Source organism: Electrophorus electricus, chromosome 15 (genome assembly GCF_041902795.1).
Source record: "Electrophorus electricus isolate QZ-2024a chromosome 15, ASM4190279v1, whole genome shotgun sequence".
NCBI lineage: Eukaryota > Metazoa > Chordata > Actinopteri > Gymnotiformes > Gymnotidae > Electrophorus > Electrophorus electricus.
In genome coordinates, this window is record NC_137511.1 from 12,320,953 (window position 1) to 12,344,568 (window position 23,616).

Here is a 23,616-nt window from a genome sequence, read left to right on the forward strand (position 1 = left end):
TAGAGACGTTTCCCTGGTGCTGCATTCCTTGGCATTTTGGTACTTCCATTACCCCTAAATGCCCATTCCCACATTTGAACTAATGACAGCTCTAGATGTGTGAAGTCTTTCTCATGGCATATTGAATGAAACCAGCAAAAACAGGACTAACTCTGCTAATTTTCCTGACTACATTGAATATTAATGAATTCTCTTGAATCAGAAGTTTGAAAGGGCAAGGCTGGTCAGAAAGCTGTTCATGATTTATAACACTTTCTTAGCAGTCAGTCCTACAGCCACACCCATAAAATGCAGAAGAGTTCTTTCCACTTGGCATTTGGCACATTTGTGTGTTTTGATTGTGTTCCAGGAAAGTCTTTATAATGGGATTTTTGAAGTGTTGAGCCTCATAGTCATATGTACTCCAATTGCTGTATACCAAAATCCAAAACAAAATTCTTTAGAGGTTGTTTGAATCTAATCACCTGTATCTCATTATTGGATACATAACCAAAATATTCATGATCAGTATTCATGGTCAGCAATAGCTCTGTCCATATGTCTGACAGAGACTTGTTGCTGCATAATTATCAAAACTGCACACAGAGAAATGACTGTCCACCACCAGCTACTCTGTTGCTTAGCAACAACTATATATGCACTTGTTCTACATGTTTTACTGGGTATGTTGAATGATCAGAGATAAATTCTTGGTGTGGTTAGAATATATGTCATGCAGAAGCAGCTTCTTGGTCAAATGACAGGGAGTCTTTCCTATAATGCTTACTGGAGGCTTTTACATTTAAATTTCCATTTTTAAACCTATTGCTTTAGATTATATTGGCCTTCATTGGGAGGTTTCACAAAAGAAAAATATTAGTGCCACACTGCAAATCATGCATTACTTTAAATATATAAAATCTGACTTTTGACTTTTTTTCATAGGGACCTATTTTTTAGGTGTTCATGGAGGAGTTGATGACTTTAAATGTGGATGAGTACCTTTAATTGCCTATTCACCAGAGAGATATTTTATAGCATGCTAATGAGGACTCTTCTGTCCTCTTCAGTCTTATGCCTGTTGCTGTGAGACAAACCAAAAGTCATCCAAGTACTTTAAAGGGGGTGTGGGGCAAAGCTGTGCTGAACACAAGGCTAATAAGTCACTGAGCAAAAGGAAGAAAAGGGGAAACAAAGCGGTACGAGGACAGGGCAGAGCCCTGTGGAAATGGAAAACACTATTTCAGGGGGAGGTGGAGAACAACAGAGTGAATGTTATAGGGATGAAAGACACTGAGCAGCAGGGCTAAGGAGACAGTGTCTGCTGAGGATCAGTGGACAGACCGAGAAATGGATATAACGGCTTTCATTTGAGGCACTCACAGTTGTGGTCATGATCTACTCTGGACTCAAATAACATGGCGGCTATTGTGCCTCTGCTTTCCGTGTGGATCCTTGGTGCAGTGACAAGCTGCTCCTGTGGTGAGATGCATAAACAGCTTTTCTCTCTGGGAGTGCAGCTAGTTCTGAATGGCAGCATTGCCAAAGTGCACCATCTACCATGGCCTGCATTTATATTGATGCATACAAAATAAATTAATGAATTTACAGATTTGTGAAAACATTAATATCGTCCTCTAGATGAAGACTTTTGCGCAAAAGGAGCTCAGATTGACCGAGACAGTTTACACTGTTACTGGATGCCAACATCTGCATCAACATGGTTGCATGGAAGAAACATTTGTCAGAGAGTGAAAGGAGGAGACCTTGCACTGGTGGACAAAGCAAACATTCAGAACTTTATAAAAAACACATTTCAGTTGTAAGATATTGCTCTGTGTAGAGATTGTGTTTATTTTTTATTTTGTGTAGGATGTGCAAGTTAGATTCATTCTTAAACTGTAAGTTTCCTCTTCCTACAACTTCAGAATCACTTTGCTTGCACAGCTGATGAAGGACCTCTGTCTGAAACATTCTCTGGAAAGCAAATTCAATTTTAACTACTTCTCTATATGTATTTATACATTTTTCATATTAGTTTCATAGTAGTAAATGAGTAATTAATAATAGTTACTGAATGATAAGCTTAAAGATTACTAACTGAAGAATGAGCTTGGAATCTTGCTGCTGTTCTTTGTTATAATAGTCATCAAATCATCCCTGTAGTTGTGGTAACAGATCTGTTTGCCTACTCAATACATTCAGAGAAGTACCTGCTTTGGTTTGGCTGAGAAATGGAGTCACCACAAATCCACATCAGCACAGTGGGCCAGGAGCTGAAAGCTCTCCAGACGGAGATGAAGAGCAGGAGATTTGTCCTCAGATGGCTCTGGCTTTGGGACAGTGGATGAGTGGCCCATGTAACCAAGAGCATCGCTTCATCTGTGGGAAAGAAATGTCAGGTACCGGCAAATATTCCGAATGCCTCAGTGTCACGTAAAAGTGTTTAAAAAAAGTAAGTAGTACCACATTGTAAATTTGTCCTTTTCATCCATGACTTTTCACAATTGCCTTTGGAAAGCTTGCAATGGAGTAATGGGGTGATTTTTAATTATTTACTGAAGGACTATTTACTTTCGCTCTAGTGTTGGGTTGTGTACTCGCCTATAACAAAAGCTTTCTGTGAGAATAAAATAACAGATGGAGACATTAGAAGTCCATTACAAAGCAATTATGACAGCAATCTGGCATCTAACAAAAAAAGCGCTGAACTGATAGCACTTCTATGTTGCTCCCCCCCCAATAAAGTGCCTTTGCCAACACTGGACAGCTCTGTGGCAGGAGTGCCACTGATGTCCAGCACATACACACAGGCCCTGCTGCTCCCACTACCTTCAGCACCTGATCTTGAACAGCGTAGAGTCGAAGTAGGTATAGACAGACGAAGGCAGCAGACTTCACAAACTGCACCATCATACGGATAGGACGTTGTCAAAGCTGCACTATGTTACTTCACTTATTTGTTTGATTGTTTGTTTAACCCGATCCTGCACTGCCTGTGCAGATGATGCTGTTCCCAGGACTATGGTTTAGTCATGGAGGACAAGTGCTCTCTGTAGATTTGGTATCTCAGCCCAGTCAGCAGATCACAATGGTGAAAGTGCAGATCTTAAGACCCTACTGCAGCCTGAGTCATCACCTAGTGCCCCCCGGTAAGACAGAGAGCAATGAAAGCACAGGCAGCTCTTATTTGTATAGAACGTTTTATACACAGTAAAAAATTCAACGTGCTTTACACATACATAAAATAATTAAATAATCAAGCTCCTTAAATCCTGAGATCCATCACCCCAGGAATGTTTTTGTAAAAATAAATAAATAAATAAACATTCACATAGATAAATGAAAATTGATTTAAATAGAAAATATAATAAAATTAAATATGATTAAATAGAAAACTGTTCATTGTTCAGTTCAACTATTCTTGTTCATTATGTTTGAAACTAAATGTTATAAATACATATTGTGTTAATTGTGTTAATTATTCAGCAAAGAGCCTTCTCAGGAGTCTCCTCAGTACCTTGCCTTGTGTCTCTCTCTCTTTCAGGCTGCAGCTCTCTCTCCAACCCCTTCAGCTGCTGCCACCCAGTACCTCTGTGCAACACCACTGGTGGTTGTACCAGTGGACAGTACTGGTGCCCCCTGCTGGAGAGCTGCCTGCCAGTCACCAGACCATGCAGCACTTACCACTCGTCCACTGGAGGACGGGTCTTTCCCCTGCCACCCCGCTACTCTGCAGTGGCTCCTTTCTACCACATAGTGGCAGATGTATCTTTGAAAATCCCCCCAGCCTCAGAGCGTGTTCATTTCAAGGTGAGAGGCTGTTCTTGGCTTACATCTGACATGCATTTACAGAGGCTCACTGTTTAAAATGAGGCATGAATTCAGACACTAATGGAAAAGGTACACATTCATACTAAGTAATGTGCTTTTTCTAAAGTTATTTAAAAAAAATAATCCCAACTTTTCTTCCTCATTAATGTAGGTAACATTCCAAGAAAAGCAGATCCTTGTCTATCCAGATGACATCTTAGCAGTGCAGCACAGCAGACAAGCAGGCGCTTTCCTGCACTGTGTGAGTGGCTCTGACTCTGGCTGGCGTCAGAGCTACCTTTCCCTGCCAGGACCGGAGTGGGGAGGCTGGCTGGAGGCCGGTCTCACTGGCGCAATGGACAGAGGCCGGTGGGTGGATGGCGTGGTATGCGACCTGAGGCTCATCTACCAGGACACTATGCATCTCTATGGTGTTTCACTAGTGCTGAACAGCACAAAAAGTGAGTTTGGTATGGTCACCACCACACCAGCTACCAGTTTGGTCAATGCACAGACCCCAGTCTCAGGGATGAGTGTCCTGCACCCCAAGCCTGGTGAAGACAACCTGATACACCTGCCAGTGAATGTCCCAACGCTAATAATCATCAAGATCCTTTCAGGTTACAATGCTACAAGTGCATGGTCAGCCCCAGTGTCTAAGACAAGGATCCCTTTCCTACTGTCCTGTCCACCAGAGATGCTTAAACTCCAGGGAGCTTGTGAGAGGGACACACCTGATACGAGGTTCTCTTATGCCTATGTCACGCTCTATAGCCAAGGAGAACAAACTCTCAATATTACTGCATCCAACAAGTTGAACTCACAGACACTGAGTGTGAAGCTACAAGCTCATATTCTCCTGACAGGGCTTCACATAGAGCCACAGGGCTTCCACAGAGTTCTGGTGGACATACCGCAGGTACAGATATACATGTTCTCATGCCTACAGATTTTTTCAGAACCTTTTAACAGATAGGCTACTGCCAAGCACTTTAGACTGATGAATTTAGATTGAAGGTGCTCAATCCAGTCCGCAGATTGCACTCAATCCAGTCCGGAACCAGACTAGGTTTTTGTTTTATTTAGGACATTAAACTAGAACCAAGTAATCATACAGAGCAGAGCCATTTATATACTGGACAAAGTGTGAATGGGGCCAGGCCAGGGTAAATATCAGGATGTATTGGGATGGTCCTAGAGGAATGGATTGAGATAATCTGGTTTAAGATATTTACATGGTTCATAATTCAATGTTCTTGGAAATGTCATACTTGAATCTAAGATTTCTAATATTCATTAGATTATCTTGGGCTGCCTTTGTGGTTTGTCGGTTTCTCTACAGTTGTTTACAGCAGCTGTGGCCACTGGTTCATCCATGAAGTACACTTGGGTTATCGATAACCTTGTCCAGCTTGCCCACACAGGAGAGGTTTATACTGTAGTTTTCAAGAAGCCAGGAGGGCATATACTTAAGGTAAACATTCTGTGATGACAACTTGCAACTATGATTTTGTATAATTGTAAACTGAGATTTATGTGTCATTGTCATCAATAAGCCAATTAAAACAATTAAAACACTTGAAAAAGGTAAACATGCTGCAATATCAACGTAGGCATCCACGTATATGTTCACACATGTCAGCTAGAAATGTTAAGGCCAAGGATAAAATCTAATAAAAGCACAAAGCTTACATTTGCAACATAAATATTCACATCTGTGTTATTCTATCTATATTAGGTGACTGCAGAGAATCCTGTTAGCTCTCAGTTCATAGAGGTCAAGATATCAGCTGATGCAATGGCCCCATTATCCAACTTAGATTTACTCTTCAAGGAGGATGCTATTGCTGTGAACACATCCAATATCTACATTCTGAGACTTCAAATGGACATCTCCATAGGTGTTACAATAAGGTCAGCAATTATTTTTTATCAGCTATATAAGTTTTTGTTTTGAAATACAGAAACAGACTTTTGATTTGACTTCTGGTCTTCTGCAGGTGGGATTTTGGTGATAGTTCTCCCTGTGTGAATCACACAGTTTCTGCCCCTTTAGAGAGAAGTAATAATCTTCTAGATTTGACTACAACACAGATGCATCTGGAAGACTCTGCACAGCATACTTACACAAATCCAGGTAAAACCTATATGGAATATAGGTTATAATATTCTATAATTTTATGACTCATAGAAGGCCTGGAAAAAATTACTGTAGCTGCAATCAATACAAGTAATTTATTCCCATTAAAAATGTTATTTTCCACTTCATGCAAGGTGAATATACACTGAGGATACAGGCCCAAAATAAATATGACCACATTGAAAAGGCGGCGCAAATTACAGTGCGGTCTCCACTGACAAGGCTACTGGTCTCATCACTGCCAACAATCCCTAAAGTCAACCAAACTGTTCTTTTTGAAGCTTCTTCACTGTCATCATCATATGGTATACTCTATACATGGAACTTTGGCAGTGGCCCCCTGGAGATCACAGGAGCTCATAACACAATCAAGCATTCTTTTAAGGCAGCTGGTGTGTACAATGTTTCAGTTTGTGCCAATAATGGCCTGTCAAGGCTAGTTGCCTGGATGACTATTGAAGTTGCTGAAACCATCTCAGGTCTTTTTCTGAGTTACAATGGACCAAATGAACTCAATTCTGTTACTGAAATTAGCGGAACAGTGTCTACAGGCACCGGTCTCAGATGGACCTTTGAGCTTGGTGATGGGTCAGTGTTTAATGACCTCCCCAAGAGCTTGATCTCCCACATCTACAGGTCTGAAGGAAACTACACTGTTTGTGTAACTGTTACTAATGCTGTCAGCACAGCAACACAGTCAATCAATGTAGAAATCTATAAGCTGTCTATTCAAGCAATCCTTCCATTTGACTGCATTGCAAGTGGGAAGGAAATAACTCTTCAGACACTGGTGACTGGAAATGTCTCTTTACTAACTTTCCATTGGAGTTTTGGAGACGGGACACCTTTATCTGTGAGGAGAGGAACCTCCAAGGTTGCTCATACTTTCTCTGGCTCTGGGAATTATCTTACTAATGTGGTTGTTTACAGCCAAGCAGGATTCACACATTATCAGTCTAACGTGTGTGTTGAAGCCTTAATCACAGATTTGAGTCTTCACTTAGCCCAGAACACTGTAGCAGTGGGTGAAGAGATATGTTTGAATGTGTCCGTACTTCCCACTGGTGGCAATGGTTACCAATTTCTGTGGTATAACAGCTCATCCAGTGACTCTCCAGTCCATGGAAAATCACATCACTGCTTTGTTTTTTCAAAGGAAGGAATGCATGAAATCATGGTACTCACACATAACCAAGTCAGCCACAAAATAGCAAATGCCACTATTTTTGTTCAACAGCCTGTATTAAAGCTGTCTATACAACGTCAAGGTACCACAGATGCATTTAAGGTCAATGAGTCTTATTATTTTTGGACTGAACCAAGCCAAAATAATGGAATTATTGAATGGGACTTTGGAGATGGCACCCTAAGGAAGGAAGGCCAAAATCAAACACATGCTTTCACTTCATCTGGTAGCTTTCGTGTCACTGCTTCAGTTTCTAATGCAGTTAGCCAAGAGTCTGTGTATGCTTACATGGAAGTACAAATTCCTATATCTAGTCTAGTAATTCATACTAATCTGCATTTGGTAGAAGCAGGCCAAGAAACAGTATTCACTGTTGTAAGCAATGTCATGGACAATGTGCATTTTTACTGGACAGTGGATCCCCTCTTTCCAACAAGACTTGGAATGTCAGAGAACAGATATGTGTTTCCCAAGGCAGGGGTTTTTGAGGTTAAAGTCACAGTAGAGAATCTTGTCAGTAAAATGGAAAATTCAACTTCAATTGTGGTGGTAGAAAGAATACGTGGTGTGAAAATTACAAGCCAGATGCTTATATCTATGAGATATTTTCCTACAAAGCAGACTATCACATTCACAGCCTTTGTAAAATATGGCTCCAGCTTGACATTTCAGTGGTTGGCTTATCAAGATGGACTTAATGGAACAGTTGGTGAAGGTGAACATTTTAAATTCTTAGCAAATAACTCAGGTGATGTGTCTGTAAAACTAACAGTCTCCAACGCCCTTGGCAAAGTGCATAGCAACATTTCACTGAGAGCAGTGGAGCGCATTTCTGGGGTGAATATCTCAACACCAGAGTATGTAGTAGCAAGCGGAAAACCTGTCAAGATATCAGTGAGTGCGAAGACTGGGACAGACCTTCAGTATATATGGTTTCTTGACTCTGACCGGTCTCCTGTAACTTCAGATGTGCCTTTTGTTTTTCACATATTCAAAGCCACTGGTATTTTTAACGTAAAAGTGTCAGTGGCCAATACACTTGGCTCTGCTGATGCCACTAAACAATTCAGAGTTCTGGAGGATGTCTCTGGAACTGATTTTGAAGTGGATGGAAAAACACATCCTTTCTTTTTTACATCAAACAGCTTCTTGCAGTTCCATGGGTTTATCAAAAAAGGAAATGTTCTGTATTGGGAGTGGACTGTGGCATTTCCTGGAAGAAACGTGATTATTTTAGGTAACAATCAAACAGTAAGCTACTCGTTTAGGGATGTAGGGGAAAACTGTGTAACACTAAATGCCTCAAATGACATTAGTTGGCAGACAGTGTCACACATAATAACAGTGCAGGATGCCATCCAAGGTCTTAATTTAAGAGTTAGTGAGCCTATTATCTGTGAGAATGAACCAGTCACTTTCACGCCATCTGTTTCTCAAGGAAGTGGAGTTTTGTTCATCTTGATATTTTCAAGTTGGAATTCCTCCCTAAGCATTCAGGAAGTTTTTACCACCGCATCTCTTCCTGTCGGAAACCACATAGTCAAAGCAATTGCTAAAAATCATGTCAGTTTTTCATTCACAAGTGTGACCGTACAGGTCATGGAAAAAATAAAGGGCCTTCATTTAATTAACTGCTGCTCTGCTGCTTTAGAGGCATCAAAGTCATTCATTTTCAAAGCATCAGTTAGCACGAAATCTGAAGTCACGTATCAGTGGACTTTCAGTTTAGATGGTTTTAATACCTCACAAAAAATTGGGCAAAATGTCCTGTTTTCACCATCTAGCAATGGCTCCCTATCTGTGACAGTTGAAGCTAGCACCAACTTCTGTTCACAATCCATTACAAAAACAGCAACTGTTCAGTGGCCAGTAAAGGGAGTCAGGCTTGCTGGCTACCCAGAGGGACCTTTCATAGATCAGCTTGTCACTTTTCTTGCCCTCACAGACAGTGGCAGTGACCTTGAGTTCAGGTGGGACTTTGGCGACTCTGATGATGCAATCAAAGTTGCAAAGTCTAATAGGGCCATCCACAGATACATTGCTGAAGGCAGATTTGTAGTGCAAGTAACTGTTTTCAATAATGTGAGCCAGATTTCTGCACAGATGCCAGTTGTGGTTAGGACACTAGACTGCATTCAGCCTCAAGTCACCCTAATCCAAGAGCAATCGAAGATTTTTGGGTCCAGGCCAAACTATTTTGAAGCAATCGTGGACCTCAATGGTTGTGCCTCTTATAAGACCACCTATCTCTGGGAGATCTTCCATGATTCAAACTGCATAGAGAATAAAGTGCCATTAGACAGTTTGATGGATGTTACCACACCACTCCTCTTTCTTCCAAGGCATACACTTGTAGTAGGGGACTACTGTGTGAAGTTTACTACTAGGTTTCAAGGAACACCCCTGCGACAGCACAAGACCATCAAGGTATCAGTTATCTACAGTCCACTGGTGCCCTTGATCAGAGGTGGATCTCACCGACTCTGGTCAAGCCAGAATGACCTGGTACTGGATGGAACAGAATCTTATGATCCTGACTGTGGAGTAGAGGAGGATAAGCTCTTACAGTTTCAGTGGAATGTTACACTGGTGAGCCTCATGAACCAAATCACATTTCATAATACTTTTTGACTGCTTTTGTGAGCAATCTGGACATAAGTAGCAAAAACATCAACACTTTCTTAAGTAATTCTTGATATAAACTTACTCTAACCTCTCATGTTTGGCCTATTCTAACAACATAAAATAATTGTATACATACTCAAACTCTTAAATAATGTGTCCAGCAGCAGAGCACCACAGTATCTCACGCTCCAGGATCCTTCCACACTGACCAGCCTATTCAGCTGAACAGCAGCACCCTCATTTTGCCAAGCTACGTCCTGAAGTTGGCCACGGTCTACCAAATCACACTAACAGTTCAGAAAGATGGCAGGTCACCTGTCTCCACCAAGCAGAGTGTGAGTGCTGTCTAACATAACCCCTTACATCAGATGATGTTATGAATTTCTATAAGCTGCTTCATATGAACACAGCTGTATCTTGTTTATGCCAATGTTTTTGTTCACATAGGTAACAGTGTATGAAGCAGACATGCTTCCTGTGACTGTGAAGTGTGTATCCTGCAGTTTACTGTTCTCTTCATATGTTAGTCTCAGCCATCCTACTGTTCTGTCTGGACATTGTGCTCTGTGCAATGGCACTCTTCAGGTATTAGAAATTCTATCCTTTTCTGTGCACAGCAAATGTGTTCTGATACCTACTGACATGCATACTTGCATCATCTTCCAAACTGTTGTTATTTTAATGAATTCAACAATTCTTTACCAAACAGTATAAGTGGACTGCAGAGAATACAAGAGGGGAAGTTCTGCACCTAAATGAAGTTACAACCACAACTGGAGACAGCAATCCTGACCTTGTTATCAGGCCTGACGTGCTGAGAATTGGATGGGAATATGTATTCAGTCTGAATGTGTCCCAACCTTCTACTGGTCTATGGGGATCAGCTGGTATTGCTGTAACACCAAACCTCCCACCCCAGAGAGGCAATTGCACTCTGTCATCAGAAGATTCTGTTCAGCTTCTGCAAAATATGGTCTCATTCAACTGCTCAGGTACCGCGATGCTTCCTTGTGTTGTAGACTTCAGCTTCACCAATTTGCATTTCTTTATTGTTATAAGAGAGTAAATGGATGAAGTGTGGACAACACATTTACAGTTATTATCTACAGACCATTTGTTTAAACTTAGTTTAGATTTACAGTTTGACCAAACACAAGTTCTTGGTGTCTGCTCTTATATTGACAGGCTGGGTGAATGAAGACAGTAAGTCTGCTCAGATAATATACTCCCTTCAGGCAGCACAATGTGAAGACCCTGGACCACAGTGTTCCTTCATAACCCTATACAGAGGCACCCAACACACATTTAAGTCCATGATGCCCCTTGGCAGTGCTAGAACAGGTGATAATACCTCCATTATAACTGTACTGCTACAGATCGAGGACAATATGGGGGCCAAAGTCACTGCTCTCAGAAGGTGTGTGAGACACAGACACTACTGAAAAAGAAAACCAGCACATTTACTGTTGGTTCTTGCTTACAATTCATGTACAGCACATTTTAGCATTTCTACTGCTCCAATTTTGCAGTTTTTCCTCTGTACCCATCATGAAGGACTTGTTTATTAACTGATGGGTTGGATCATGTTTTCTAAGTAAGGAAAAGACTAATAGGTGACATGGGGTGTATTCGAGGAGCAGGACTAATCCATTTTGTGTTTTAATCCATCTTCATTACTAAATACAGGAATCTGTGGGTGGTGTTACCGGTGAGTGTGCCAGGAACAACAGAAAGGCTGAAGAAGAAAAGTCAGAGAGACCTTTGGGCTCTGCTGCAGCAGGGCAAACCCCAGGATGTGCTGCTGTACTCTACAGCCCTAACCAGCCATCTGAACCAGGTCAGTAGGGTCTGCAGACATCACGAGTGATCACTTCATGTTCACAGCAACATGGTCCAATCAATAGAAGACCAGGTTTAAAATTAAAATGTTTTTTTCTCTGGGGTGATGCTTCAGCATGAAAAAGCAATGTAGTTATTTTCATCATGATCTTGATGGTTTTAAAAAAAAACTGTATATTGAAATTAATATTTTAAAAAACAATCTTTTATCTGCTTTTCTACAGTTAGAGGTTGTCAGTGTCCAAGACGCTGAGGACAGAATGCAGATACGAGGCAGCGTGCTCCGAGTGCTGGCCTCTCTCTCCGTGACTTCCCTCCAGGATGCTGCACAGATCAGCTCAGCTCTGGCTCACGCCACTGTGGTCTCTGCTTTAATTGCATTCACTGAAAACACAGCTGCTCCCCTAAGGCGCAGGAAAATGGCCACCACTCTTCCAGATTTAGCAATAATTCAGTCCCAGCACCAGAGGGTTAGCACTTTCCAGTAGAGCTTCTGTCTTACCATCATCCTACAGGGAATATAGAGTACCGCCCCCCCGAATACAGACATCTGGTAGTGGCTTGGGTGGAATAACTAAAGAAATTAAAAACAACTATGGTAGCTCAAAATATGTAGGAAGAAGAGCATTAAGAAAAGAAATTAAAAATCAATGGTGACTCACAGTAGCTGACACTGTAATGACCTTATACATGACCTTCTATGTCTATTATTTCCTCTTGTATTATATATACACTATATAATACCCATTCTCTTAATATATATAAGTCATCACATATTCTGTTCTTCAAAGCTGGAAAAGCTAGCTTTTCAACTCTCCTGTAGGCTGTTCCTGCAGAGTATGGAGACTCTCACACTAACATTGTGGAGGCCATGAGGAAGATGATCAGAGTGATCAGAGAGCAAACCAGACAAGGAGATGTCACCCCAATAGACACTGGAAGAAACATTCTGAAAGTTCTCAGTAAGCGCTCGTATGATGCACATGGAAAGTGTGGCGTTTGAAATAAGAGGCGCAGCGTGCAGTGTTAGGCTGACTATGGCTCTACTCCCTTTAAATCTGTTCATATTGCAGGCAGCTTCATGACTACGGTTGAAAAACAAAAGAACACAAATGCAGCCACTTCAGAAATGGTCTTGTCAGCCTTGAAACAGGCAGGTGAGCTCATGCGCTCCTTAATGTGGTCACGGATGCCCGGTGAGGAGCCCGTTTCCCTGCGGCTTCCGCAGATTCATGCCGTGGGCTTCAGGGGCGACCCAACATCAAACCTGCTGTGTACAGCTCACTCCCGTCGCTGCCAGTTCCACGTGCCCCCAGCGCTCAGCTCCCAGCTGAGGAAAGAGAGAGGGGAAGTCCTTCAGATTCTCCTGGTCATGCAGCCTCGGGGGAACCCTTTCATCTCCGCGGCGGAGCCGCCAATCTCCACCACACTAGCAGCTGTGGAGTTTGCTACACCAGAGGGTCTGCCCATCCCCATAGCTAACCTCACATCAGGCACCGCCATCCATGTCATTCTGCACAACCAGGAGGCCGAGTTCTCCCCGAGGGTTAATATCAGCCTGCCACAGAAAGGCAGTGTGAACTTCACTGTCAAAGCTGTCAAGACAGACCCTCATGCTGGACTCTTTATTGCCTTTAATTTCAGCTTGATGCAAGGTAACATCCTCAGAAACTATACCTTCTTCACCACTGTGGTTATACCATTATGGCTATAATGCTCACCCCACCGTCATCCATGATGCATCTGTGTTGTCATTTTTTTTCCAAATTAATTACATATTATGTTATGTATTCTTACTATTATACTTACTGGCAGGTACTGGTCAGAAAAGCTCTGGACAATTGAGCATCACTGTGGCTGATCAACAAAGCTTTCTGCTGTCCCAGCAAACCCTCATTCAGGAGCTCACACTCTCTCTCTCTGCTGATGTTCCTTCAATGGATCATACGATCTTTCTTACCCCGCTGTGAGTTATTCTTTTCTAAACCCAATAAACATATAGTATATCACTGTGGTAATGCTCTGGTCTTATTGTCTAACCTGAGGTCATTTCTACATCCAAACGTCAACCCCAGCTTGAACGGCTCTGCTAAGGACCTGTATGTGACTCTGAGCAGCAGCGTGGACGGAGCGCAGGTGCTCATCTCCACCTGTGTGTTTGGCTCACTGTGTCAGTTCTTCAGCATGGAGCAGAGACGCTGGAGCACAGAGGGCCTGAGCGTGCTCAGCAGCAGCAACCCCAGGGCAGCCCACTGCCTCACCCGTCACCTCACCCTTTTCGGGGCCAGCCTGTTCGTCCACCCCGATGCCATCGTGCTTCTGCCTCCAGTGGGTCCATCTCTTAGTTTCCCCTAGTCAGCATAGCTGCACCTGGGACTGCTTTTCCCCACTGTGGGGTTTTCCCCACTGTGTTTGCAGCACATGTGTTCCTTTGATTACAAGTATGACTGCGAGTACTGAACTGTTCATATAACAAAGTATGACTGTGATTAAAAGATTACAAGATACCACCTAAATAAATAAATAAATTATATATATATATATATATTTTTGCAGAACTTCTTTACCACTTGAACTATTACATAGTCCATAACGGGGTTTAATCCATGCCCGTAAAACCAGCTCTGTGTCCCAAGAGCAGCACATGTTGTACATATCACACATTCCAGTGAGGGATCATGTTTTTGCAGTCAGACAGGCCGGCGAGGAACGTGGTTGTGGGGATAGTGTGTGGAGTTCTACTCTTGATTCATCTGCTGGTTGGTCTCATTGCCCACAAACTTGACCACGTGGAGAGTGTGCGGTTAAGCTGTGTACCCCTGTGTGGTCAACCGGGTCGCTATCGCTACCGGGTATTGGTCAAAACAGGCTGGCAGAGAGGGTCTGGTGAGTGAAGTGTAAACGTCTAACGCATTAGGTGTAGCTTATAATCAGATGTGTCTATTTATTCATAGAATTACACTTATATGTTCAACTGATGACATTCATAGGAACACACAGGTCCTGTCTCCATGTCACCTACAGGTACCTCTGCTCATGTAGGAATTAGCTTGTATGGTCTAAACAAAAGCGGCTCGCGTCACCTGCGGAGAGAGGGAGCATTTCAGAGGAATGGTTTGGATGACTTTCAGGTAGAAACTGATGCCAACTTGGGAGAAATCTGGAAAATATGCATCTGGCATGATAACACAGGTGAAGTCTGTTGTGTAACGCTTACTCTTTTTGTTGACCTGGCCAAAAATAAACATATAGTGCCCTTTCGTCTGTGTCCCAGGTCTGGAGCCCTCCTGGTATCTACAGCATGTGATAGTCTGGGATATGCAGATGGATAACTTATTCTTCTTCTTGGTGGAGGACTGGCTGTCTGTAGAGAATGAGAATAACTCTGGAATGGTCCGGAAAGTGGTGCTGGCCACTTGTAAGAAGAAATATCATTTGGTTCTGTTTTGTCCAAACCATTGTGGTCGTCAAGATGGCATGATCAGCATTGTTCTTTGTCTCTACACTGAAGGCCTCATTAACTTACTGCTAGCCACACTAAGCTTATGGGTTGGAACCCCAGGGAGCAAGGAGCACAAATACCATCACACTGATAAATATGGAAGTTGCTCTGTATAATAGAGTTTGCAAAAATGTATTGTGTTTTCTGCAGGCCCCCTGGAGCTGCAGCAGTTTGGAAGAATTTTGCGTGCACAGTTGCACTTTGGCCTGCGAGAGCACCACCTTTGGCTGTCTTTATGGGAACGTCCAGCTCACAGCACCTTCAGCCGGGCTCAGAGAGTGACCTGCTCTGCCTTGCTGGTGCACCTGTACCTTGCTGCTGGGGCAGTGTGGTACGGATCAGTGGGCTCGAGGAGCAGCAGGTACCAGCCTGAACCACTCCCGCATGACCAGAGCAGAGCGGTGGGCGCTTGCTTTTCTCGCTCCACAAGCGCTTGATTGCTGAACACTCCCCTGCTCTCAGACTGCTTGTCCTGATTGCATGAAAAGTTTAATCATTCACCACTGTGTTGAATCGGGGAAAACAGTGTGTAGTGTGTAATGTGCAGGTAAATGTTACTGGGACTGTTCAATGACATGTTATCCCTGCATGGTTATGCTAACACCAATATGCAGTTCATAAATAGTAGCAAATGAATCGAAGGGATAAATTAACCAAAAGCATCATAGGTGAAAGATCATCATAAAATTGTACACGACTCTTGTAGACACCTGAACATTTTATGACGGTTATGATTTTAAATGTAATCGTATGATGTTTTTGCCACTTATGACTGAAATGAATAAATTCCTGTTCAATGTTATTTTGTCAATGCAGTGGTCCAGTTGCTGAGCACATGCTAATGAACCTAGAGACCGTACTAGTTGGAATGACAGTTGCTGTTCTGATGTTCCCTCTACAATTTATCCTCACCTTCCTTTTCAGGATGACAAAAAGCAAGGTATGGAAATTCTTCTGCATGTGCCACCTTCTCGTTGTTTCCATTTATCATAAGTACACAATGATGTCTAATACTGTAATACTAATATATGTGCTATATTGCTGGCCTTATCAGGGTTTGGTAATAATGCGCACGTTGGTGACTGTTGCAGGTGGTAATGGAGCGCTCTCTTCCCCCTTCCCCCGTTGGTGATACAGTAGAGATGGACGTGAACCTCAGCCACGCGGCTCTCTCCTATTCGTCCTTCCTGTCCTTGACTCAAGGCCCTGGGTCCTCCACACAGGAGGGTGCATCCCCTTTTACTGTGAGCCTTTGCCTCATTTTTCATCCATTAATATATTTTCTGATTACTGAATCACAACATTTAATATGGTTGTGTTTGAATTTCATTAAGGAGTCCTTGGATGGCCTAAAACTGGAGTGTGAATCTCGGAAAACATCAAACTTTGGGCGCGAAAGGTATGAGAGTGTTGAGCTGACAGCAGTTAGGGTACTGCCATTTAGAATTTGCTTTGGCTGATAAAAATCATCCTTCTAGCAGAGTGGATGAGTGGGCGTCTGGGGAGAGCATTTGTGACCTCCCTGAGTCTACGGGTCCTGCACGGCTCCTGAAAAGAAACCGAGCTCTTCTACAGTTACAATTGACTACTTCAACTTCTGACCTTCTGACCTTTGAACATAGTAGTTCTCCATATCCAAAGAACCAGCCATTCTATGGTGTGCTTTGTTATATTTTTTTTTTATCAGTCAATTTCTTATAACATTAAATACAGTATTAAATATTGTCATTTACATTTTGTAAACAATAAATTGTAAATGATAAAATGATAGAATATATAATAAAGCTTTTGTTGAATTTTTGAAGGATATTTATGAAAGCAGTTTAGGTTCAGATCTTTGCATAGTTTAAATAGACCATCAGACTGGAAGCATTTGTGTGCGTTTGATGCATTCTTTCAGATGAGGATCCGAGGACCACTGCTGCTTTGCCAGGGCCGACTGCACCTGACAGTGGACGCTGTTCACCTAACGAGACCTTTCTGTGTGACAGGTGAGTGGCTAGACTGGATTTTGCTAGCTGTTGTAACTGGTGACCATCTTGCAGACACCTACTTTTATTAGTACCAATTTAATATTTGTCTGTATCTCATTTTAAACCTATTTTAGCAACACTGTAAAGAATATTCCTCATATTTGCAGATACAGTCCATGTGTTTATTCCAGTCAGGAGAGCTACTGCAGCGAGCCATCAGAACAGAGTGTGGTTGAAATGAAGCACGAGGCAGGGCTTTATGGGTCCAGCTCCTCCCTGTCAGTCTGTAGCCTGGCCAGCACCTACCTTCCCAGCCTCCCTGCCGACTCGCTCAGCACCACCTCCAACACTCGCATTGGTGAGCCAAGGCAACAGCGTCGCCAAACTCTGAGCAGCAGCAAAGCTTATGAGCGACCTGTTACATGTTACGAGTCAGGGTTGCGTGACACATGCATACAAAGCAAAATATCTGAGACAATGAAGTTCACACACACACACACACACACACACACAACAGATCTGAAAATGATCCTTATGTGCTTATCCAGGTGTGCCTCGTGGTGGGTCTGCTCTGAGACTGCCTTCTTGGGTCTTGGTTGTGGTGTACCTGATGGTGTTTGTGGTGTTGGGGACCTGCCTGGCCATGGTGGGGTTATATGGGGGCGCATTCTCAAGCTCTACGGTCCTCATGTGGCTTACCTCACTCCTGTCTGCTTTCCTCACCTCTGCTCTGCTCATTGAACCTCTTGTGGTGAGCTTAGTACCGATGTAAAGGACTTCTTAAGCCATAAACAATTCCATAAGCACTTAGGAATAATGGCATTACATAACCTAGACACAAGCTATTTCCTAGTAGCGCTTATCCACTGTTAGCTTGTAAGCCATCCTCAGTAATGTTATTCCAAATGCTTTTTTAGACTCTGGAGCGACATGTGGAATAGATTTGTTCACTTTTTTCCCTAAAGTAGTACAGAAAATACTATGCGCTTGCAGCATTCCTGACATGGCAGTGGTGCAGTGGTTCAGTGGTTCTGAGAGCGCAGGTAGCATGCTGGCACTGCTGCCCACCCTGGAGTCCAGTGAAATCTCTGCCCTATGTCCCCTGCAGATATGTGTTCGGGCAGTGTACCTCGCTGCCGTGGTGAAGCCAGTGGACCCCGAGGTGGAGGAACGTCTGGCCTGGGACGCCCTGGTGCGGAGCACAGAGGAAGACTGTAGAGTTGAAGTGCATCCTCCCTGTGGCTACGGCCTACTACAAGCTAAAGAGGAGGCACGAAAACTTCGAAAACTCCATACTCTCATGAGGGTGAGCCCTCACCCGCAATCAGGACCCCTGAACACAGTGCTCAGGCCTTTGGCTTTTACATGTTTACCATTTATTAAAAGGGATTAACATTAGTATATTTATAGGTTTTCTTATTAACACTTAACATACTAATGTTACTTAAAAAAAGGTTACCTTGTGAAGTAATCTGTGTCATGGATGATAACAGTTGTGTATCTTGTTTTTCTACACCATATTCAGAATTGCCTAGTCTACACTCTGTTCCTGTTGCTGGTTTTGATGGTGAACTACCAGGAGAATATCCAGGAGAGGAATGGCAGAATGCTCCACTCTGCTGTGAAACACTCGATCATGTCAGGGTGGTCTGGGCAGCCAACAGCCCTGTCAGGGTGAAACTTCACCCTTTATTCACTTCCACTCTCCCTTTCTGTCTATTCAGTAGGGCAGTGACTCGCGGTCCTCATGCAGGAACCCACTGCTCTGTTTAATTATCATGTCTCCTTCTTTATGAACATCCCTATTACAACTCTTGATGGGATTAAGTAATTGGCCGAGAGAAAGGATCACGGGTTCAGAAGCCGACGGAACAGCGAGTTAGACACGGGTTACTCAGACATTTAGAACCATTGCACGAAGGTGCACATAATTGAAATGTTGCTATTATGAAGAAAGATTGGAGAGAATTCAAAGTGTTTTTATTTCTGTCACTTAGATGGATGGAAGCCTGGCAGTGGCTGGATCAGAGCTTGGCACCACACCTCCACCACAATCCATCGCTCTCTCTGATTGGCTTATCACGATTACAGCGTGTGAAGACAAAAAACTGTTAGTATCATCAACTTTTCCATTTGCAGTTTTACAAGTTTGTTTTTTGTTTTTTGTTTTTTATTGTGTGCGTTTGTGAGAGGGTATCATTAATCATCAATTTTGTTTGTCAATTTGTTAAGTTTGTGAGGAAACCACCAAAGATTCATCCAAACACAGGTGGCCGTCAATCACACTCACTTCTCCTGTTTCGCAACGTTCAAATTCTGGACCTGTGAGAGGAATGGCCCTTCCCAGCAGCTCAGCACCTCGGCTTTCCTGGTGAGGTAGTTCCCTTACGGACACTAGCGGTGTACTTGGTTACTCAGCTACTTCTTTACACTATAAGCCATATATTTTGTATGCTGCAACCTTTTTAAAGACATTCACCAATGAATACTCTTCAGATTTGGTTAAATTTGAGATACGTAACTACGTTACATATGTAGGGCAGACTAGGGCCATCTGACATCTGACCTTCTGTGTAGGCCATGGACCCAGGCTCAGTCATGTGTGCTCAATGAGGCTGAAGTGATATTGCTCAGAAACAGCAGCATGGCCACCAGTCACATCCTGTCAGGTGTGCAAACAGCACACTGGATCCCAGCAGAGTAAGAATGACACTTCACTTCAGAGAGAGACACTGCACTTACAAATTTCTGTTCATTTCTAGCAATATGTTTTCAAACTATACTACATAACAGAGTGAGCCACTCTAATCTTTGTATTAGATACTTATTTAGTGTCTTCTATAGGACCCGTGCAGTGGTAGTTGAGTTCACGCAGTACCACAGACAGACAGGGCTGCTGGTGCCCGTTTCCATACTGCTGGAGAACAGCCAGTCGGGCAGGATCCTCTCCACCATCTCCATCCAGGCCTTTCACATCCCATCATCTTCCTCTGGACTGGACCTCAGCATCGCCTTAACGGTAACAGCAAAGACAAGTTACGCTGGGCTCCTACCGGCAGTGGTTGTGTTAATGTGAAGTGTGGCATTCTGAAGTGCTCTGTGGTCTTCGCCAGGCTCTTCTGCTCCTCTCTGCGTTGGGCTTCCTGACCGCTGAGCTGCGGATGATGGTCCAGGAGCGTGCCCAGTACCTGAGTCAGGGCCGGCGCCTGCTGCAGCTCCTGCTGGCCCTGCTGGCCCTGGCGACGGCCTCGCTGCGCCTGGGCTTCTTGTGCACTGCCATGGTCCGCCTCTCCAGCCAGCTGTCCCAGCCCGACACCTACACCAGCTTCAGCGGCGTGGCCGGTTTGGCCCGAAGTGCCTCGCAACTCGCAGCAGTCTTACTCAATCTGCTGGCCCTGCAGGTGATATATAGACATTCTTTTTTTAAATTGTTATTTATTTCTATATATTTAACAAAGTCCATGGTCCAGTTTTGGGGCTTGTCCAGGTTACGCACAGCAGGGTTATATGACTGAGGAACCTTGCTTTGAGAAATCCTATCCTGGACCTCATGAGTCTAGACAGTACAGCTTTGCTCTCATCCATTCATTTACTCTGTGTTTGGTGCTCGTTCGTTGTCAGATGGTGGGTGTCTTGCGCTTTGTGCGGAGGTGGGTGGTGCTGAGCAGGATGCTGCGTCAGGCGTGCTCGGAGATCTGTGGCGTGGTCTTGGGCTTTCTGCTTCTGCAGCTTCTCTTCATCCACACAGGCTGCGTGGTATTTTGCTCTGTTCTGTTTGCCCCATTACATCGCGAAAGCTGGAAATAACGCGCGAAAAAGGGTTGTTTTTTTCTGCTTGGCCTTTACTTTTACATTCCATGCAGTTCTTCTTGGTTTTGCTTCGTTTTGTTGCATAAGCTCTTCTCAGCTTCGGTGGAGGGATTTAGCACCTGGTGGCGAGCCGGCCAGTCTCTGCTGGGGTTGCTGAGGAGTGGTGCAGTGCTCCATCACCTATGCCAGCAGCATCCAGCACTGGGGCCGCTCTATTGCCTCGCAGTGTTCGGGCTGGCGTTCTGGGCTCTCGGGCGGCTGTGCAAGATGCTCACGTACAAGATGCTCCAGGCTGAAATGTACCGGCCGGTCATGGAGACACAGGGTTATGAGATGGTGGAGTTTCTGATCAAGAGACTCAAGATGTGGATGGGCCTTAGCAAGACAAAGGAGGTACCCACTTTGAAGGCTGAGCACCTCACCTGTCTAAATGCTAATGTTAAACCTGTCTAAACAGTTTAACATGAGGCCATTCCACAACAAAGCTTATTAGTTAATGTAGTCATTCTTCCAACCTGCATATATTGGTTTGAAGTTAAGTTCTATATCAGGCAAATGACTTGACCCATACACATACGGTCTGAATGAAAGAGCTGACCCTCTGTTCTTCCTGTCCCATCCAGTTCAGACACCGTGTGAAGTTTGAGGGGATGGAGGGTCCACCCTCCAGGTCGTCCCAGTACTCGCAGCTTTCCATCCTGTCTGTGCCCTCATGTCCGGCAGGGCCTCGCCTGCTCTCCTCTCCCTCCTCTCTGGCCTCAGAGACCTCCATCCTCTCAGACAGCCAGGAGCTGCAGCAGCACCTGGACCGCCTGCTGCCCTCTGTGGACAGCCTTCTCGCTGGCTTCAGTCGCATCAACCAGCTGACCAACGATGTGCTGAACATTGAGCTGCAGCTCCAGAAGGCCCAGAGGAGAAAGAAACAGAAGAAACCACAGCTGCTAACCACTCCAGAGCCTGCTCTGACCCCCAAACTACCACAACCCAACCAGCCTAATTTGCGCACTGGACTGAAGACTCTTCCATCTTCTCACCACGATGCCCCTGGAGTTCCCTGCCGTCGCCGTGCCACCCACTCCGAGTCGTCTATCCTGGGGAGTCCCACTCATCCTACAACTCATCCTACAGCTACAACAGGAAGTCAGAGCCAGCAGCAGCCTCAGCCTATGGACCCGGAGAGACGGGAATTCCTGGAGAGGCGGGGTTTCCCCAGACGCAGGGCTTGGCACTCAGGCTCCTGCCACTCTGCAAACACTGCCCAGAGGTCGTCCATGTCTCAGGACCCTGGAGCTTTTCCAGCCAGACCTCGCAGTGAGGAGGGAGAAAGGGGTGCTGGGAGTGAAGGCATGCCCATTAAGAGGACAGCCTGGAGCCCCGACACCTCCAACACAGAGGACTACACCTGTCCCTTGTATACTACAGAGGGTTAAATCAAAGCCTCTTTCCCCAAAGAGGAATGCAGCACTGGCGTGGGATGTGTATGAGGCGACAACTGTAGCTTGAAATGTGAATACCAGAGATAATGATGATGATGATGATGATGATGATGATATTGATGATAATTAGTTAAAGGCCCTTTTTGGTAATTCAGTGACTAACCCAGAAAATGTCAATTGTCAAATATTCCTTTGTCAGAATCTTTCTTCTTCTTTTCTAGTCTCCTGCCCATTTTATCTCTTGGGGGAAATAATAAATGGCATCCAGGGAAAACTAGGAACAGGTGAACTTTATGGCCTGCACATTTGGCTACGTGGTCTTTTTTCCTGTGCTGCTAAAGCAGTTGCGGGCATGTGCTCCCCAAGACGAAACCAAAGCCACAGATCTAATCTGAGTGTGAAGAGCAGACTCTAACCTTTTATTCAATTACAGAAAAAGTAGCACATCAATCCAATGATGCTTTTAGAACAAATTAGTTAAATACTTAATATTTTAAATATTTTCATAAGTATTAATAATAAAGCTCTTTTTAAAAATTAAATTAAAATATGAGTTGAACAAGTACAGAGGCTTCTACAATGCTAAAGGTGGTGCTGGATAGTGAAGGTGTGGGTCGGTCTGCATATGCAGACTTGGCCTGCAGTGAACAGAAAGAATATCTACAACATATGGAATAATCACATTCAAGTAAGATCAGTCAGACTGGAACATCCATTTTATATGAAAGGAATTGTCCAACTGTAATTTATTTTGTTTAACAAAATAATTGTGGCTACCTCCTGGTACCTTTTGAAGCATGACTCTTGCGTTGTGAGCTCAGCGAGTCCAGCACGTCAACCCACAGCAATGTTTTCCAGTCTTGTTGATAATGGAGGTAACAAATAATCAGCATCAAACAAAGTACAGAAAATATTTGATAACAAATCAGGGCCCATGTGACCACTCACCAATACTGACAGGTGGTACAGATTAAGCACATTTGTGCCTACTGTGACCTCTTTTTATTAATTTGTTATATTGCATACACATTTAAAAGGAACATATAATTCAAATATACATTGCAATTCTATATATATATATATATATATATATATATATATATATATATATATATATATATATATATATATATATACATACACACACACACACACACACACACACACACACACACACACACACATATATACACATATATACAATTGCATATATACAATATACAATTGCAATTCTATATATCTTCTTTTTTTTTTTGGCAAATCGTGTTTCAGTTTCCCAGTGTAGTATAGCAAATCCAACACTGCTTCCAGCT

At 43.6% G+C, this 23,616-nt stretch overlaps 1 protein-coding gene across 5 annotated transcripts; it reads left to right on the forward strand.

The window, feature by feature from the left end:
* The first annotated feature begins 1,196 nt into the window (after positions 1-1,196).
* Positions 1,197-22,606, forward strand: pkd1b (polycystic kidney disease 1b). 5 transcript variants are annotated; one of them, XM_027008363.3, is made up of 42 exons: positions 1,198-1,461; positions 1,621-1,801; positions 2,185-2,381; positions 2,728-2,846; positions 2,984-3,131; positions 3,527-3,792; positions 3,965-4,711; positions 5,135-5,266; positions 5,531-5,706; positions 5,793-5,929; positions 6,067-9,707; positions 9,905-10,078; positions 10,191-10,328; positions 10,453-10,735; positions 10,929-11,160; positions 11,430-11,580; positions 11,807-11,944; positions 12,406-12,544; positions 12,656-13,237; positions 13,398-13,548; positions 13,658-13,910; positions 14,273-14,468; positions 14,607-14,774; positions 14,857-15,000; positions 15,235-15,445; positions 15,901-16,024; positions 16,176-16,328; positions 16,419-16,483; positions 16,563-16,741; positions 16,985-17,075; positions 17,249-17,415; positions 17,606-17,808; positions 18,166-18,363; positions 18,583-18,731; positions 19,055-19,167; positions 19,290-19,428; positions 19,635-19,757; positions 19,902-20,076; positions 20,171-20,458; positions 20,679-20,813; positions 20,955-21,260; positions 21,491-22,606. In XM_027008363.3, the coding sequence occupies exons 1-42, from the start codon at positions 1,398-1,400 to the stop codon at positions 22,295-22,297; spliced, it is 12,183 nt and encodes a 4,060-aa protein (XP_026864164.2). In that variant the 5' UTR covers positions 1,198-1,397; the 3' UTR covers positions 22,298-22,606. The 5 variants fall into 5 exon arrangements, with proteins under 5 accessions (XP_081554016.1, XP_026864164.2, XP_026864166.2 ...); XM_027008365.3 differs by having other exon boundaries at positions 16,566-16,741; XM_027008364.3 differs by having other exon boundaries at positions 9,908-10,078.
* Positions 22,607-23,616: the final 1,010 nt, after the last annotated feature.